Here is an 18,313-nt window from a genome sequence, read left to right on the forward strand (position 1 = left end):
TATTTATAACCATATCAGTGCTACAAGTAAAGCCATCTAATTTTTTTCCCCATCTAAAAAATATCTGTGAGAACTAAAAATGTGCATAAAATGCACATAACATAAATGCTCAGTTTAATAAGTGTAGAGTAAATACCCGTGTAACACTATTTGTTCATTCTACTGTTGGTGGATACTAGATTTTTCTAATTTTTAGTTATTATAAACAGTGCTGCTTTGGACATTTTTCTGTTTATATCCTAGTACACATTTGCCTAAGTTTCTCCAGGATTTAACAGGGGTACAAAATTGTCTTCCTAAGAGGTTGTGCTATTTCAAGCTGGCAGATTGAAACATGCCAAGTCTCTACCAAACTCCAAACTCCACCAAAGTCCCTAAGGATGATTAGAAAAGATACAATTAGAAAATCCACAACCTTAGCTCAAAGCCAAGGGAGTAGCTCTACAAACACTCCCCACCAGAAATGCCTTGGAGCCACCTACAGGGTGATTAGCTGGGATACTGCAGTAGGACCAAGGACAGCACATCAACCCCACATCCTTCCTCCTTGGATCTGGCAGCAAAGGGTGTTTTCTTCCAGGCAGGAGCCATTGGTGTTAGAAGGGGGCAGGGTCCCAGAACCCTGGAGGAAGGGTATACACTCTGACTAGCCATTAGAAGTCACCTCCCACCTCTTCTTTAACTCTCAGGGGGACCTGTCACCAATAACAAGCCCCGTGGTTCATTTCACCTCTTCCTTAGGACCAGAAAACAGAAGCAAGTCAAATCTCAACTACAAAGATAAATTGCACTCAGGAATGACCAAATGGAGTGAGAAAGCCAATTCTATTCAGGACAGAAAATAAAAAACAAATATAACAGCTTATAGTCAATGACACAGTTAACAGAGAAAACACAAAAGGATTTGAGAATACCAACATTAATGGGGCACCTGCGTGGCTCAGTCGGTTAAGCATCCGACTTCGGCTCAGGTTGCAGTCCATGGGTTCAAGCCCTGCACTGGGCTCTGTGCTGAAGCTCAGAGCCTGGAGCCTGCTTCGGATTCTGTGTCTCCCTCTCTCTCTGCCCCTCCCCAACTTGCACTCTGTCTCTCACTCTCTCTCTCTCTCAAAAATAAACAGTATACAAAATTTAGAATGGCATCATTAATATATCCTCAGACAGAGGTAAACAGTACATCTAATAAAAAGAACCAACTCAAGATTATATGAATGAAAAGTATTATCATTAGTAAAAAACTCAGTCTATGAGCAGCAGAAACGGTCGTTGAATAAATTAGAAAACTTGAGAGATCTGGCCACTGATTTCTTACCAATACTTGAAATTCTATGTATTTATTATATTTACATATTTGTTTTTATATTATATATTTGTAAACCCCTTGACAAGTGGGATATTTGGTCAGTTTTGTTCTTGGGCTTATATCCCTGGCATGTAAAACAGTTCCTGGGACATAGGAGATGCTCCATAAATATTTGTTGAATGAATTCAGAAAGTGACAGGTATCAATTTGCAAATATACTACTTTTAATTAAAACAAATCATTCATTTATCATCATTTATGAGAATAAGTACAACTTCACAGGAAAACAAATGTCTTTCTCCACCTCCGCCCCAATTTGTGACTCAATCTTTTGAGACAAGAACCTTTTGAGAATTTCATAAAAGCTATGGAATGGACCCTTTCCCTAGAAAACTGCACTTTCTTGAATACGTGCAAAGGTGTGCATGCGATTTCAATTTGCAGACCATCCCTTTAGGGCTCAGGTCCGTGAATAGAATGGACTGAATTTGTGGGTGCCAAACTTGGATGGGAAATAGAATCACATCTCTATTTTCACAAACCTCTAACTAGAATTAGCATTTCCTTCCATTATGAATGTAGGCAACAAACCACAGATTAGTGTAGTTAATTTGGTCCCCAGCAGAAATCAGATATTTTCATATCACATATTTGGCGTGGATATCTCAAAATATCATTTATTCTCATCAGTACCTTGAAGTTATAATAGTTAGTAGGCGTACCATTATATTTTGTTATTTAATATTCTAACAGAAGCAGATTTATTGCTATATCACTAATCTTTTTAAAAAATTTTTGAAAACTCTATTTCCACATAATTTCCTTTTCCTATATATTTTAACTTATTATACATTTGAAAACATTATCCCAAGAACATAAGCTTCTGCAGATCATCAATACATATATAGAAGGGTGCCTGGGTGGCTCAGTCTGTTAAGTGTCCAACTTCAGCTCAGGTCATGATCTCACGGTTCGTGGGTTCGAGCCCCACATTGGGCTCTCTGCTGACAGATCAGAGCCTGGAGCCTGCTTCCAATTCTGTGTCTCCCTCTCTTTCTGTCCCTCCCCTGTTCATGCTCTGTCTCTCAGCAATAAATAAATGTTAAAAAAAATTTTTTTAAAAATTTGATATATAGAAAAAAAGGTTAAAAATCCTGCCCCAGGGGACTATTGACCCATAGTTAAAAACTTCTGTCTTACAAGGCATAACCCTCAAGCTGAATTAGAAATCATCAAATCTTGGGGCACCTGGGTGGCTCAGTTGGTTAAGTGTCTCAGGAGGCCTGGAAGGGGATCCAGCCACACATCCGGAGACTACGAAGCCTAGGGGTACTAGTCCCTTGCCAGTCTGCCTGGAACACCCCCTTACTGCCGGTCAAAAAGCCTCACACAAATGACTACCGACCGGTACAAGACCTCCGGGAAGTAAATAAGAGGGTCGCGGACATACACCCAACTGTTCCCAACCCATATACTCTCTTGAGCTCCTTGGCGCCCTCCAGGGTCTGGTATACTGTACTGGATTTAAAGGACGCCTTCTTCAGTCTGCCGCTGGCACCCCAGAGCCAACCCCTGTTCGCCTTTGAGTGGCATGATCCGGAGGAGGGCTACAGTGGGCAACTCACCTGGACACGGCTACAGGGATTCAAAAATTCACCCACCATCTTCGACGAGGCACTACACGAGGACCTGGGTGAGTACAGAAGGGAGCACCCTGGCCTCACCCTCCTACAGTACGTAGATGACATCCTGATTGCTGCCGACACGGCCAAAGACTGTGAGCGAGGGACCCAGGACCTGCTGGCTACCCTGGGGGCCTTAGGGTACCAGGCATCCCGAAGAAGGCTCAGATATGCAGGGAGAGGGTAAGTTACCTGGGATATATCCTGGAGGGCGGACAGTGGCGGTTATCAGATGCCAGAAAAGAAACTGTCCTAAAGATCCCTACTCCCACCTCCCAAAGAGAACTGAGGGAATTCCTAGGATCAGCCGGCTACTGCCGCCTCTGGGTTCCAGGTTTTGCTGAGATCGCCAGGCCCCTATATGAAGCTACCAAAGAGGGGAAAACATTTAAGTGGGCTGAAAAAGAAGAAACTGCCTTTAATCAGTTAAAAAAAGGCCCTCCTAAGTGCCCCAGCCCTGGGCCTACCAGACATTACGAAGCCCTTCCACCTCTTTGTAGACGAATATAAGGGAATAGCAAAAGGGCTTCTAACTCAAGCCTTAGGCCCCCGGAACCGCCCAGTGGCTTACCTGTCTAAGAAACTAGACCCAGTGGCTGCCGGCTGGCCGCCATGCCTAAGAATTATTGCGGCGACAGCACTCCTAGTCAAGGATGCAGACAAACTGACCCTAGGACGGGAGATCTGGATCACGACCCCACACGCCATTGAAGGGGTCCTGAAACAGCCTCCGGATAGATGGATGAGCAATACACGTATGACTCATTACCAGAGCCTCCTACTCAACCCTCCACGAGTGCGGTTCCCTCCAGTGCAGCCCTCAATCCTGCAACCCTGCTGCCCGACCCTGACCTAGGTGCTCCACTACATGACTGTGCGGGAATCCTGGAACAAGTACATGGATTCCGGACGGACCTGACCGACCGGCCCCTCCCCGATGCCGAGGCTACTTGGTTCACTGATGGCAGCAGCTTTGTGCGAGACGGACACGGGTATGCGGGTGCAGCGGTGGTCACTGAAACGGACACCGTATGGGCGGAGGCTCTACCCTCCGGAACGTCAGCCCAGCGAGAAGAGCTCATAGCCCTCACCAAGGTGCTGATGCTGGGAGCTGGAAAACGGCTTAACATCTACACAGACAGCCGTTATGCATTTGCCACAGTTCATATTCATGGGGCAATTTATCAGGAGAGGGGGTTACTGACGGCAGAAGGACGGACTATCAAAAATAAGCAGGAGATACTTAACCTGCTTACGGCCTTATGGCTTCCCGCCAAGCTAGCCATTATCCACTGCCAAGGGCACCAAAAAGCTGATAACCCAGTAGCTAGAGGTAATCGAAAGGCTGACCAGGCAGCCAAGGCAGTCGCCCTTACTTCAGTCCCCACCATGACCATACAACTACCGGACCCGGGAGACCCAGTTTTACCAGACCAGCCCAAATACTCCCAGGAGGAGTTACAGCGGATCAAGAAACTCCCCATGGCCCAGGAGATAAAGGGATGGTGGTATACACCTAACAAGGAGCTCGTGCTGCCAGACCGGCTCGGAGTCTCAATATTAGAGCACATGCATCGGTCTACTCACATGGGGGCCCGAAAATTAAAAGACTTAATCCGACATGCCGGAATCAAGATTCACCAACAGGACACCAAAATAGAGCAAGTTGTATCTGCCTGCAAGACCTGCCAACTCACCAACGCGAGAGCCACATCAAATAAAAAAGGAACCAGGCTCAGAGGCACCAGACCGGGAGCCCAATGGGAAGTCGACTTCACTGAAGTCAAACCAGGAAAGTATGGTTATAAATACCTTTTAGTATTTACAGACACCTTCTCTGGCTGGGTGGAGGCATACCCAACCAAGCATGAAACGGCTCAGACGGTGGCTAAGAAACTACTAGAAGACATCTTACCCAGGTATGGTTTTCCTGCCATGGTAGGATCAGACAATGGAACAGCTTTTATCTCGCAGGTAACACAGGCAGTAGCCAAGGCGGTGGGGGCAAACTGGAAATTACATTGTGCTTATAGGCCCCAGAGCTCAGGACAGGTAGAAAGAATGAATAAAACCCTAAAAGAGACCCTTACCAAATTAACCATGGAGACTGGCGGGGACTGGGTGACTCTCCTACCGTATGCCCTTTACCGGGTTAGAAACACTCCTTACACTCTGGGTTTTACTCCCTACGAGATCATGTTTGGCAGGCCACCCCCTGTTATTCCCAGCCTTCGAGCTGAACTTATTGCTGACTTTAAAGATCAAGAACTTTTTCTTTCCTTGAGCGGGCTCCAGAGGGCGCACGAGGACATTTGGCCGCGCCTCCGTGCCATCCAAGAGGCTGGCCCGATCCGGACACCTCATCAGTATAGGCCGGGAGACTGGGTCTACGTCAAGAGGCACCACCAAGAGACTCTCGAGCCGCGCTGGAAGGGACCCTACATCGTGGTGTTGACAACCCCCACCACTCTCAAGGTAGACGGCATCGCGACCTGGGTCCATCACACCCACGCTCGGCCAGCGGACCCCTCCTCCATCCGGAAGGACATAGTCACGCGATGGGCCATCAGTCGGGACCAACACAGCCTGCTCAAGCTCAAGCTACAGCGCATTCGGCCCACCTAATATTGGTAACTCTGTTAACTCTGCTTGTCATTGCTCATGCTGCCGGGAGTCCCCACGCCCCCCAAAACATCACCTGGCAGATCATAGACACCAGCTCGGGGACAATACTTAATCAGACGTCCCAGAGCCACCCCAGGGACACTTGGTTCCCAGAACTTTGCGTAAACCTCCAAACTCTGTTCCCCTTGTCACCATAAATGCAGCCGGTCCCATGATTGGGTCCCTAAGCTACATGACAAGGGGGGAATGAAAGGGCGGGCCTACACCGGCTGACTCCATCTTGTTCTGTGTCCTTCACCTTGACCACACCTCCTCCCCTTGAGTAACCCCCCCCCCCCAACTGCCTAACAGCACTCTTCCCCAGAACCCTTCCCCAGCCAATCAGCTGAGGCCACAGCCATTACCTCACCAACTGCCCCTAGGCCCCCATAAAACCTTTGTCCTTTTGAAACTGGCTCTCTCTCCCCGGTATCTCACCTCTGCATCAGTGCAGGTAGGGGACTGAGCTCGAGCTAGCTCGAAAAAAGGCTCTTTTGCTTTTACATCGGACTCGGCTCCCTGGCGGTATTTGGGGATCACGAATTCTGGGCATAACACACATGACATGAGTATTAATTTATTCTCAATACCAGCTAGCTCTGGTTCTTTAATTACCTTTTTCTGTCATGTAAGATCGATGAGGGAGCATGAGGCAAGTTGAGGGCAAAATACAAGTTAGCACATGCCCCCGCCCCAGGTGGGATATGTGTGATTCTGGCTGCTCGAGGACAAAGGAAAGGAAAGAAAACAAATGGTTAACTGATAAGAGATCTCAGTCGGGCAAGATAGGAGTTTCCATCAGTTTACAAATATCTTAGTAAATTACAAGAAAAAGGCAATCTTATCAATAGCCTAATCGCCAGAAACCTACAGAATCAGCTTCCTGGAGCCCCAACATCACCCCTCCATAGTGATATGGGGAACAAAGGCAAGAAGGAAATCTCAGGTAAAATTAAATTTCCTTATAACCTGCAGCCTATTGACAGATACTTGAGGCAGGCAAATAAAATATTTCTCCAGGAACTCCCTACTGTCTTAATGCTTTGCTAGACGGAAAAACAACCTTAGCTTGACAATAGCAAGGCCTCTGGTATCTTAGGAGTCCTCTTTCACATATCACAGTCCCTCTGGAGACTTCCCTTTTGACTTGACCTCCCAATTCCATAGCATATAACCTGTCACTCTTCACAACCCCAGTGCAGTTCTTTCTGCCCACGGTCCTGTCCCTGTGCTTTCATAAAATCGCCTTTTTGCACCAAAGACATGTTCAAGAATTCTTTCTTGGCCGTCGGCTCCCGACTCCCCACCATCTCCCCAAAACTTCATCAAGATGAACGTGAAAACTCAACACAAGCAAGTTGTTGCCTTGTCCACGACAAATCTTTTCTATTCCACAACCATCCCCTACTTTGTCACCCCCCAGCTCGTTACCCTGCTGCACTGATGCCAGCATGACTCACATACGTTTTCCCATCAATGGCCATCTTTTTCTCCTTCCAGTATGAAAGATTCTTGGGGACAGTCCCTGTGTATTCTTTGTACCCCCAGTACTTAGTACACTGTCGACACAGAGTGTGCGTGGCACTGAGTGTTTTTCAATGAATTCATTCATTGTTATCAACGGATTCCACCCTATTTTGTCCTGTATTGCCTACATAACTATGAAATTCAGATTCTTAGAAGAGACTCTCGGTGTTATAAGATGCTTAGTAGAGGTGGTGAGTTTTAAGACATTATATTGACACCACTAAAACCTCTTGGGGGAGAAACTCAATGAGCCCGTTCTCTGGCATGCCGGCAAAACAAAAAACTGACCCTCAGTATTCTTTCCCCAAGTTAGGCATCAGCAAATTAATGAGAGGAGAGAGGAGGCCCCTGCTCTTGGGCACCCGCAGGAACTTACTCCAGCTCCGGACACACCGTAAACACTTTCATCTAATGGAAGATAAGTTGTGAAATCGGATTTCTGAACCACAAGACAGTAAGACAGTCTTTTCCAGCGTCTGCTTTAGAGGAGGGTCTTCAACCTTGAGTCTAAAAATCCCCCTCAGGCCACTGAACATGTCCAGTATGATTTGCTTTTTTACAGAGAAATCACAGAATTTTCCGGCTGAAAGGGAATAACACACTTCTTAATTGAAGAGTGGTCAGGAAAGAAAACACATGGAGAGCAGTGCCCTGTGGCAGGCATTCAGGAGTTCTTTCTGCTTTCCTGATGGCTCAAGAAGCACCCACACCTTTTGCTGCCTGGAGAACTCTGTGCTAAACTTAGTTCTTTGAAGTTCTCTTTTGCATAGGAAACTTGCACATGAGCAGGAATCAAAGTTAAATTCAAAAGTGGATTTCAAGGACCATGCACACCTTGGGGAAGCATCACTGTCACGAATTCCCATGATAATACTGACTTGGGTGTTACTTGCTTGGGGCTTTCATTGCCCACAGAAAGCTGGTTACGAGGGAGGGCAGAGAGTGCCATTTAGGAGTTAAGACAAGTCTCTTGGCCTCTTTGTACCTTAGTTTCCTCATTTGAAAAAAAAAAAATGGATTTTAAGACCTACTTTCCAGAATTCATACTGGGTTTATTAACACACGCCTAACCAATCACTGTATGATATTTTTACATGTAGTTTTTTTTTTTTTTTTACATGTATTCATTTTCTATTTCACTTACAGCTTGTGTAAAAACGGCATTCCATGCCAGGCCTGAAATGTTCCAAAGCTCAGTTCGGTGAGTAAATTGCAACCAAGATTTCTACACACACACACACACACAAAAAAAACAAGACACAAACAAAGAGAAAAAAAAGATATTCTTTCAGAATATTTATCCTTTGGCAGTGATTCTAATTTATAGATAATGAAACATAACCACAATACTCTCTCCATACACTAAAGAAATCTCACTATGAAAGATACTTGCCTTTTTAAAAAAATATTTGCATGAAAGATTTATACTTTCATGTTTATACATGTGGTGCATTAGATACAAATCAGTAAATGCTCAATAAATACTTGTGTTAAGTAAGTATTTTTTTCTAGAGAAGTAAGTTTATTTCTCTAGAAAAACGTTTCACAACTTTAGCACTGTTGAGATTTATGGTTGGATAATCTTTGTTATGGGGGGGGGGGGTGCTGCCCTGTGAACTGTAGGGTGTGACAGCAGCCCTGGCCTCCACCCACTAGATGCCAGGAGCACATCTACAGTCTGACAATCAAAAATGTCTCTAGACACTACCAAGTGTCACCTGGATGCAAAATCACCCTGGCAGAGAACTGCTGCTCTAGAACGATTCACTCTGATCTCTATAATAACTCTCACACCAAACTTTGCCACAGACAAAAAAGATTTGCTACATAATTTTAGTAGCTTTCGACTAATAAAGTTTCATTCATTCCAAATGAATAACAAAGAGGTTTACAATTAAGTTTAATACAAATTCCAAATATAATGAATTTATATTTGTAACTTACATAAACTTCAAAAAAGGTAGTGATTCAAATGTACGTCTTTCAATAGATTGTATTTTATTGCAGGATAAATCTCTAGGAAAAGGAAAAGGAAAATATTGCCTCAATTAGCTATAAGATATCTAATTAGTAGGATGGTAGTATTGAATAAGTAGCTTTTGGCTAAACTCTGAGTATTAGGAATTGTTATTTGAACCTTCCAGAGCCCCTAACCCTGTCCTCACCTTTCTTAAGAGTCTCACCTTTGTGATCTTCATACATAAAATATACAACTATAGATCTTGATAGATCTTGGAAGTAATCTTTCCTGAGAGCAGAAGAATTGATTAAATGACTTTTTGTGGCCTCATCAATTTCTAAATTATGAGCTCAAAGTTGTGATCGCCACATATAATTTCTAATATTAAAAGGGATATTCTCACATTAGCACACCTTCCTGGTTTAGTTCTATTTCTTGACACCAAGTCAATACCAGAAGAGGTAAAAGATACCTTTTCATTTAACTTGAAAAGAAGTTACTCCTCTAATCAATACCTAACTTTGAACGAACTCAGAATTATATTATCATATTAATAGAAATTTATTTTTGGTTGTACGTTGCCTAAACGGTCTATGAATTTATCAATTGCTTCAGCTGCAAGTGGGGCCAACAAAAAAACAACATGGTCCTGGATTTTTATTTGGAAACACCCATTCTTGATTATGGTTGACCCTCTTATTTCCATGGATTTCAGCCGAGTCCCTCACTTTCCACCTACATGGGTACCACCATCTTCTGACTGGCATTTTCATCTCTGGTCTCTCCCATTCTAATCTATACTGCACACAGTCACCAGATTAATTCTCCAGGAGTGGTTCTCAAATATCAGAGTCACTTGGGAACTTACTCAAGATGCAAATTCTCAGCTCTACTCTGGACTGAGTGAATCAGGAACTGTGGAGGTGGAACCTGTGTTCTGACAAGGCCTCCCGGTGACCCTGGTGCAGTCTAAAGTTTGTCCTAGAGCACTGCTGTGATAACACGGTAGCCTGGCATATTATCCAAGGCCTTCAAAATCCTAAATCCGGCTCTAGTTTCCTACTCTACAGATACCAAAGAAATTTCTCCTGCATTTTGCCTTTCACTCACTCTATCTTGCAAGCATATTCTTCCCAAGATGTCTATCTGATGATACGTCATAGCCATTCAAGGTTCTGTTCAAACAGTATTTCTCTAGTAACTTCCCTGATCCAACTTGAAGTCTTCCCCCCCTCTTCTGTGTTCCAAAAACAACTTATACTTCTCATTGCCCAAATCCATTTCTTCCCCTCCCCCTCTCCTCCTCCTCCTTCTTCTCCTTCTTTTAATTTTTTAAAGTAGACTCCACGCCCAACCTGGGGCTTGAACTCACGACCCTGAGATCAAGAGTCGCATGCTCTACTGACTCAGCCGGTCAGGTGCCCCAATTTCTTCTTAATATAGTTATTCTGGCATTCCATTTCCTCTGGGCATAAACTCCATGAAAGTATGGACTAGTCTTGCTCATCTGCGTTGTCTACTGTGTTTAAAACTGATGCATGGACAAAGAACAAACTCAAATATTTATAAAATAAATTAACAGCTGGGTAGTGAGTAGAAGGAGCAAAACGACTGAAAAGAAATGTGGTTTTACGACTTTGTGGCTCCCTCTTCTGCACTTTGTCAGTGCTTCATCATCCATTTAGTGCTTAGGCATTATGGTTTAAGCTTCTGTTTATTTTCCCTGTGAAATCATGAGTTCCTACAAGGGTGGGAAGCCTGTCTTAACCATCTGCGTGCCTATGGTACTGGGCATAGGGCCTGTCACATTCTTTTTTAGGTTTTGATTCACATTTTTTTTGAATGAATGAATGAGAACACTTCACCTGACATGAAATAATTGGCTTACAAAGTACCTCATAGTAGAAATAATGAAAGGCCCTATCCATTGCGCAGTTTGTCTCTTTTGGTTTTCTCCAAACTGTGTTTGTAACGTTTGGAGCCCAGATGGCAGAGGTAGCCAAGAAGACCAATACAAAGTGGTTGTCCCCTAAGACTTGGAAGGTTTGATAATTTGAAGGGCTATTTTTAGTGTCATATGAGATTCTTTTTACTCACTACCCTTAAGCCTTCCACATTTGCAAGAAGAATCTATTTTCTAAAGCACATCATTAATAAGGATTAATGAGGGGTGCCTGGATGGCTTAGTCGATTGAGCATCTGACTTCGTTCGGTTCAGGTCATGATCTCACTGCTCATGAATTCGAGCCCCGCATCAGGCTCTGGGCCAACAGCTCAGAGACTGAAGCCCGCTTCGGATTCTGTGTCTCCCTCTCTCTCTGTGCCTACCCTGCTCATACTCTGTCTCTCTCTCTCTCAAAAATAAATAAACATTAAAAAAATTTTTTAAAAAGGATTAATGAAATACACAGCTTTGCATGGCATGGACAAAGAATAAACACTGAACCTCCATAGCAAAGAACATTAGTATCTCTGTATGTCTAATGTACAGAGATATATGCAAACATTTCTTCCTTGACAATGAGGCTGGAGAGATGTTTATTCTGTAATTAGCGAAGTTAGAGGCATTTCTGATGTTTGTTTAGTGTAAACATTTCTAACTATACCACTTAACCATCATTATATTTTTAAAGATTTCATTTTTTTTAAGTAATCTCTGTACCTAACATGGGGCTCTAACCTACAACCTCGAGATCAAGAGTTGCAGACTCTAATGACTGAGACAGCCACGTGCCCCTTAGCCATCATTTTTTTAATGTTTATTTATTTTTGAGAGAGACAGAGCATGAGTGGGGGAGGGGCAGAGAGAGAGGGAGACAGAATCTGAAACAGGCTCCGGGCTCTGAGCTGTCAGCACAGAGCCCGACACGGGGCTCAAACCCACAAACTGTGAGATCACGACCTGAGTCAAAGTCGGACGCCCAACCAACTGAGCCACCCAGGAGCCCCAACCCCTTAACCATCATTTTAAACATCTATTTTTATGGTGGCATAAGAATTTCCACACTGATCACAGGAATCTACTCCTGAAGCCAAGTGCACATTGTATGTTAGCTAACTTAACAATAAATGACATAAAAAATAATAATAAAAAAATAAACTAATAAAATTTCCCACACTGAAATCCTTAATCTCTTAATAATTTAATATGTACTTGGTAATACTGCTTACATAATTCACCTGCTTAGTTAAATATTTAATATCTAAATATTTAATTTAGATTAAATTATTTAAAAATTCTGGGTTAATGGCATTCAAATTAATGTAAGTGTTCTATATTTTCTTGTCTTGTAGGTGACAATTTGAGGTTAACTTCAATTCCTCTCATTTTACTAAGCCAACTTTTTCAAACCTTTTCTGTAAAGGCCAGACAGTAAATATTTTAGGCTTTGCAGGCCATATACGGTCTCTGTCACATATTCTCTGTTTCTTTCTCTTCTTTTCTCTTTTACAGCCCTTTAAGAACATGAAAATCATTCTGAACTCATAGGTTGTATCAAGACAGACCATACACAGGATTTGATCCATGGGCCATAAATAATAAATATAAATAAAAGCAGATGGTATATGAACACTTACATAACAAGGTTCATATGGGTGTCCATAATTGCTCAGACTTCATTACCCCTTTTCCTCTACAACTGAAGGGCTTTTTCCTATATCTTGTCTATAAAATTAAAAAGTTGAAAATGCATAGGAGGTATTTAATGCTAGAGATGGGCTGGGTCCCCACAGACTTACAGAGTTATAGAATTTAATAGAGAGAATTATAGAATTCCACTATAGAGAATTATAGAATTCTACTGTTAGAAGAAATTGTTGCAATTATCCAATTTGAACCCTGTATTTTTTAATAAATAATATAACTAAAAACTCATAATAAATGATGAACTGATTAACTTACAAATACTGGAGGGATAGCAGGCCTTCAAATGTGTCTTTATGTAATTCGGTCAGATAATTGTCCCTGAGAATTCTGCAAAATGAAAAGGTCATTTCTGGGTCAAAATGCAAAAATAACTACAACTATTTGCTACACAGGACCGCTAGATGTGAGAGAAACCTGGGTAATGGTGCCACCAAATACACTAATTCTTATTTAACGTAGGGATGGTGATCTCTGCTGTTTGATTCAAATCTTTTCTTCTCACATACTCCTTTGTCTCTCTCCTCTCTCTCTCTCTCTCTCTCTCACACACACACACACACACACACACACACACCCCTATCCACTCTTCACACCAAAATGTACATTTAATGCCTACTCTCTGGATCACAAAATCTCTGTTAGAACCCAGCCCTGAGTGGCAAAAACATGGACAGAACTGCCACTTCCTCCTCTCTTTTCCCAAATTTTATTGTGGAAGCCCTATTTATAACCATATCAGTGCTACAAGTAAAGCCATCTAATTTTTTTCCCCATCTAAAAAATATCTGTGAGAACTAAAAATGTGCATAAAATGCACATAACATAAATGCTCAGTTTAATAAGTGTAGAGTAAATACCCGTGTAACACTATTTGTTCATTCTACTGTTGGTGGATACTAGATTTTTCTAATTTTTAGTTATTATAAACAGTGCTGCTTTGGACATTTTTCTGTTTATATCCTAGTACACATTTGCCTAAGTTTCTCCAGGATTTAACAGGGGTACAAAATTGTCTTCCTAAGAGGTTGTGCTATTTCAAGCTGGCAGATTGAAACATGCCAAGTCTCTACCAAACTCCAAACTCCACCAAAGTCCCTAAGGATGATTAGAAAAGATACAATTAGAAAATCCACAACCTTAGCTCAAAGCCAAGGGAGTAGCTCTACAAACACTCCCCACCAGAAATGCCTTGGAGCCACCTACAGGGTGATTAGCTGGGATACTGCAGTAGGACCAAGGACAGCACATCAACCCCACATCCTTCCTCCTTGGATCTGGCAGCAAAGGGTGTTTTCTTCCAGGCAGGAGCCATTGGTGTTAGAAGGGGGCAGGGTCCCAGAACCCTGGAGGAAGGGTATACACTCTGACTAGCCATTAGAAGTCACCTCCCACCTCTTCTTTAACTCTCAGGGGGACCTGTCACCAATAACAAGCCCCGTGGTTCATTTCACCTCTTCCTTAGGACCAGAAAACAGAAGCAAGTCAAATCTCAACTACAAAGATAAATTGCACTCAGGAATGACCAAATGGAGTGAGAAAGCCAATTCTATTCAGGACAGAAAATAAAAAACAAATATAACAGCTTATAGTCAATGACACAGTTAACAGAGAAAACACAAAAGGATTTGAGAATACCAACATTAATGGGGCACCTGCGTGGCTCAGTCGGTTAAGCATCCGACTTCGGCTCAGGTTGCAGTCCATGGGTTCAAGCCCTGCACTGGGCTCTGTGCTGAAGCTCAGAGCCTGGAGCCTGCTTCAGATTCTGTGTCTCCCTCTCTCTCTGCCCCTCCCCAACTTGCACTCTGTCTCTCACTCTCTCTCTCTCTCAAAAACAAACAGTATACAAAATTTAGAATGGCATCATTAATATATCCTCAGACAGAGGTAAACAGTACATCTAATAAAAAGAACCAACTCAAGATTATATGAATGAAAAGTATTATCATTAGTAAAAAACTCAGTCTATGAGCAGCAGAAACGGTCGTTGAATAAATTAGAAAACTTGAGAGATCTGGCCACTGATTTCTTACCAATACTTGAAATTCTATGTATTTATTATATTTACATATTTGTTTTTATATTATATATTTGTAAACCCCTTGACAAGTGGGATATTTGGTCAGTTTTGTTCTTGGGCTTACATCCCTGGCATGTAAAACAGTTCCTGGGACATAGGAGATGCTCCATAAATATTTGTTGAATGAATTCAGAAAGTGACAGGTATCAATTTGCAAATATACTACTTTTAATTAAAACAAATCATTCATTTATCATCATTTATGAGAATAAGTACAACTTCACAGGAAAACAAATGTCTTTCTCCACCTCCGCCCCAATTTGTGACTCAATCTTTTGAGACAAGAACCTTTTGAGAATTTCATAAAAGCTATGGAATGGACCCTTTCCCTAGAAAACTGCACTTTCTTGAATACGTGCAAAGGTGTGCATGCGATTTCAATTTGCAGACCATCCCTTTAGGGCTCAGGTCCGTGAATAGAATGGACTGAATTTGTGGGTGCCAAACTTGGATGGGAAATAGAATCACATCTCTATTTTCACAAACCTCTAACTAGAATTAGCATTTCCTTCCATTATGAATGTAGGCAACAAACCACAGATTAGTGTAGTTAATTTGGTCCCCAGCAGAAATCAGATATTTTCATATCACATATTTGGCGTGGATATCTCAAAATATCATTTATTCTCATCAGTACCTTGAAGTTATAATAGTTAGTAGGCGTACCATTATATTTTGTTATTTAATATTCTAACAGAAGCAGATTTATTGCTATATCACTAATCTTTTTAAAAAATTTTTGAAAACTCTATTTCCACATAATTTCCTTTTCCTATATATTTTAACTTATTATACATTTGAAAACATTATCCCAAGAACATAAGCTTCTGCAGATCATCAATACATATATAGAAGGGTGCCTGGGTGGCTCAGTCTGTTAAGTGTCCAACTTCAGCTCAGGTCATGATCTCACGGTTCGTGGGTTCGAGCCCCACATTGGGCTCTCTGCTGACAGATCAGAGCCTGGAGCCTGCTTCCAATTCTGTGTCTCCCTCTCTTTCTGTCCCTCCCCTGTTCATGCTCTGTCTCTCAGCAATAAATAAATGTTAAAAAAAATTTTTTTAAAAATTTGATATATAGAAAAAAAGGTTAAAAATCCTGCCCCAGGGGACTATTGACCCATAGTTAAAAACTTCTGTCTTACAAGGCATAACCCTCAAGCTGAATTAGAAATCATCAAATCTTGGGGCACCTGGGTGGCTCAGTTGGTTAAGTGTCTCAGGAGGCCTGGAAGGGGATCCAGCCACACATCCGGAGACTACGAAGCCTAGGGGTACTAGTCCCTTGCCAGTCTGCCTGGAACACCCCCTTACTGCCGGTCAAAAAGCCTCACACAAATGACTACCGACCGGTACAAGACCTCCGGGAAGTAAATAAGAGGGTCGCGGACATACACCCAACTGTTCCCAACCCATATACTCTCTTGAGCTCCTTGGCGCCCTCCAGGGTCTGGTATACTGTACTGGATTTAAAGGACGCCTTCTTCAGTCTGCCGCTGGCACCCCAGAGCCAACCCCTGTTCGCCTTTGAGTGGCATGATCCGGAGGAGGGCTACAGTGGGCAACTCACCTGGACACGGCTACAGGGATTCAAAAATTCACCCACCATCTTCGACGAGGCACTACACGAGGACCTGGGTGAGTACAGAAGGGAGCACCCTGGCCTCACCCTCCTACAGTACGTAGATGACATCCTGATTGCTGCCGACACGGCCAAAGACTGTGAGCGAGGGACCCAGGACCTGCTGGCTACCCTGGGGGCCTTAGGGTACCAGGCATCCCGAAGAAGGCTCAGATATGCAGGGAGAGGGTAAGTTACCTGGGATATATCCTGGAGGGCGGACAGTGGCGGTTATCAGATGCCAGAAAAGAAACTGTCCTAAAGATCCCTACTCCCACCTCCCAAAGAGAACTGAGGGAATTCCTAGGATCAGCCGGCTACTGCCGCCTCTGGGTTCCAGGTTTTGCTGAGATCGCCAGGCCCCTATATGAAGCTACCAAAGAGGGGAAAACATTTAAGTGGGCTGAAAAAGAAGAAACTGCCTTTAATCAGTTAAAAAAAGGCCCTCCTAAGTGCCCCAGCCCTGGGCCTACCAGACATTACGAAGCCCTTCCACCTCTTTGTAGACGAATATAAGGGAATAGCAAAAGGGCTTCTAACTCAAGCCTTAGGCCCCCGGAACCGCCCAGTGGCTTACCTGTCTAAGAAACTAGACCCAGTGGCTGCCGGCTGGCCGCCATGCCTAAGAATTATTGCGGCGACAGCACTCCTAGTCAAGGATGCAGACAAACTGACCCTAGGACGGGAGATCTGGATCACGACCCCACACGCCATTGAAGGGGTCCTGAAACAGCCTCCGGATAGATGGATGAGCAATACACGTATGACTCATTACCAGAGCCTCCTACTCAACCCTCCACGAGTGCGGTTCCCTCCAGTGCAGCCCTCAATCCTGCAACCCTGCTGCCCGACCCTGACCTAGGTGCTCCACTACATGACTGTGCGGGAATCCTGGAACAAGTACATGGATTCCGGACGGACCTGACCGACCGGCCCCTCCCCGATGCCGAGGCTACTTGGTTCACTGATGGCAGCAGCTTTGTGCGAGACGGACACGGGTATGCGGGTGCAGCGGTGGTCACTGAAACGGACACCGTATGGGCGGAGGCTCTACCCTCCGGAACGTCAGCCCAGCGAGAAGAGCTCATAGCCCTCACCAAGGTGCTGATGCTGGGAGCTGGAAAACGGCTTAACATCTACACAGACAGCCGTTATGCATTTGCCACAGTTCATATTCATGGGGCAATTTATCAGGAGAGGGGGTTACTGACGGCAGAAGGACGGACTATCAAAAATAAGCAGGAGATACTTAACCTGCTTACGGCCTTATGGCTTCCCGCCAAGCTAGCCATTATCCACTGCCAAGGGCACCAAAAAGCTGATAACCCAGTAGCTAGAGGTAATCGAAAGGCTGACCAGGCAGCCAAGGCAGTCGCCCTTACTTCAGTCCCCACCATGACCATACAACTACCGGACCCGGGAGACCCAGTTTTACCAGACCAGCCCAAATACTCCCAGGAGGAGTTACAGCGGATCAAGAAACTCCCCATGGCCCAGGAGATAAAGGGATGGTGGTATACACCTAACAAGGAGCTCGTGCTGCCAGACCGGCTCGGAGTCTCAATATTAGAGCACATGCATCGGTCTACTCACATGGGGGCCCGAAAATTAAAAGACTTAATCCGACATGCCGGAATCAAGATTCACCAACAGGACACCAAAATAGAGCAAGTTGTATCTGCCTGCAAGACCTGCCAACTCACCAACGCGAGAGCCACATCAAATAAAAAAGGAACCAGGCTCAGAGGCACCAGACCGGGAGCCCAATGGGAAGTCGACTTCACTGAAGTCAAACCAGGAAAGTATGGTTATAAATACCTTTTAGTAT

At 43.7% G+C, this 18,313-nt stretch overlaps 1 protein-coding gene and 1 long non-coding RNA gene across 5 annotated transcripts in view; one reads left to right on the top strand and one right to left on the bottom strand.

The window, feature by feature from the left end:
- Positions 1-18,313, bottom strand: part of LOC122207336 (leucine-rich repeat-containing protein 37A-like) — a 151,580-nt gene that overhangs the window by 116,344 nt on the left and 16,923 nt on the right. The window contains exons 5-7 of the mRNA XM_042917438.1: positions 13,041-13,112; positions 9,121-9,192; positions 8,321-8,401 (exon numbers count right to left, since the gene is read on the bottom strand). Of these exons, the coding sequence (XP_042773372.1) occupies positions 8,321-8,401; positions 9,121-9,192; positions 13,041-13,112 (225 nt within the window). The remainder of the gene's footprint in view (positions 1-8,320; positions 8,402-9,120; positions 9,193-13,040; positions 13,113-18,313) is intronic.
- Positions 6,062-16,339, top strand: LOC122207344. 4 transcript variants are annotated; one of them, XR_006196782.1, is made up of 4 exons: positions 6,062-6,103; positions 7,486-7,630; positions 8,323-8,377; positions 16,312-16,339. It is a non-coding gene; the product is annotated as an uncharacterized LOC122207344 (long non-coding RNA). The 4 variants fall into 4 exon arrangements; XR_006196779.1 differs by lacking the exon at positions 16,312-16,339 and adding an exon at positions 12,591-12,617; XR_006196780.1 differs by lacking the exon at positions 16,312-16,339 and adding an exon at positions 12,431-12,471.

This window comes from Panthera leo, chromosome E1, assembly GCF_018350215.1.
Source record: "Panthera leo isolate Ple1 chromosome E1, P.leo_Ple1_pat1.1, whole genome shotgun sequence".
Lineage (NCBI taxonomy): Eukaryota > Metazoa > Chordata > Mammalia > Carnivora > Felidae > Panthera > Panthera leo.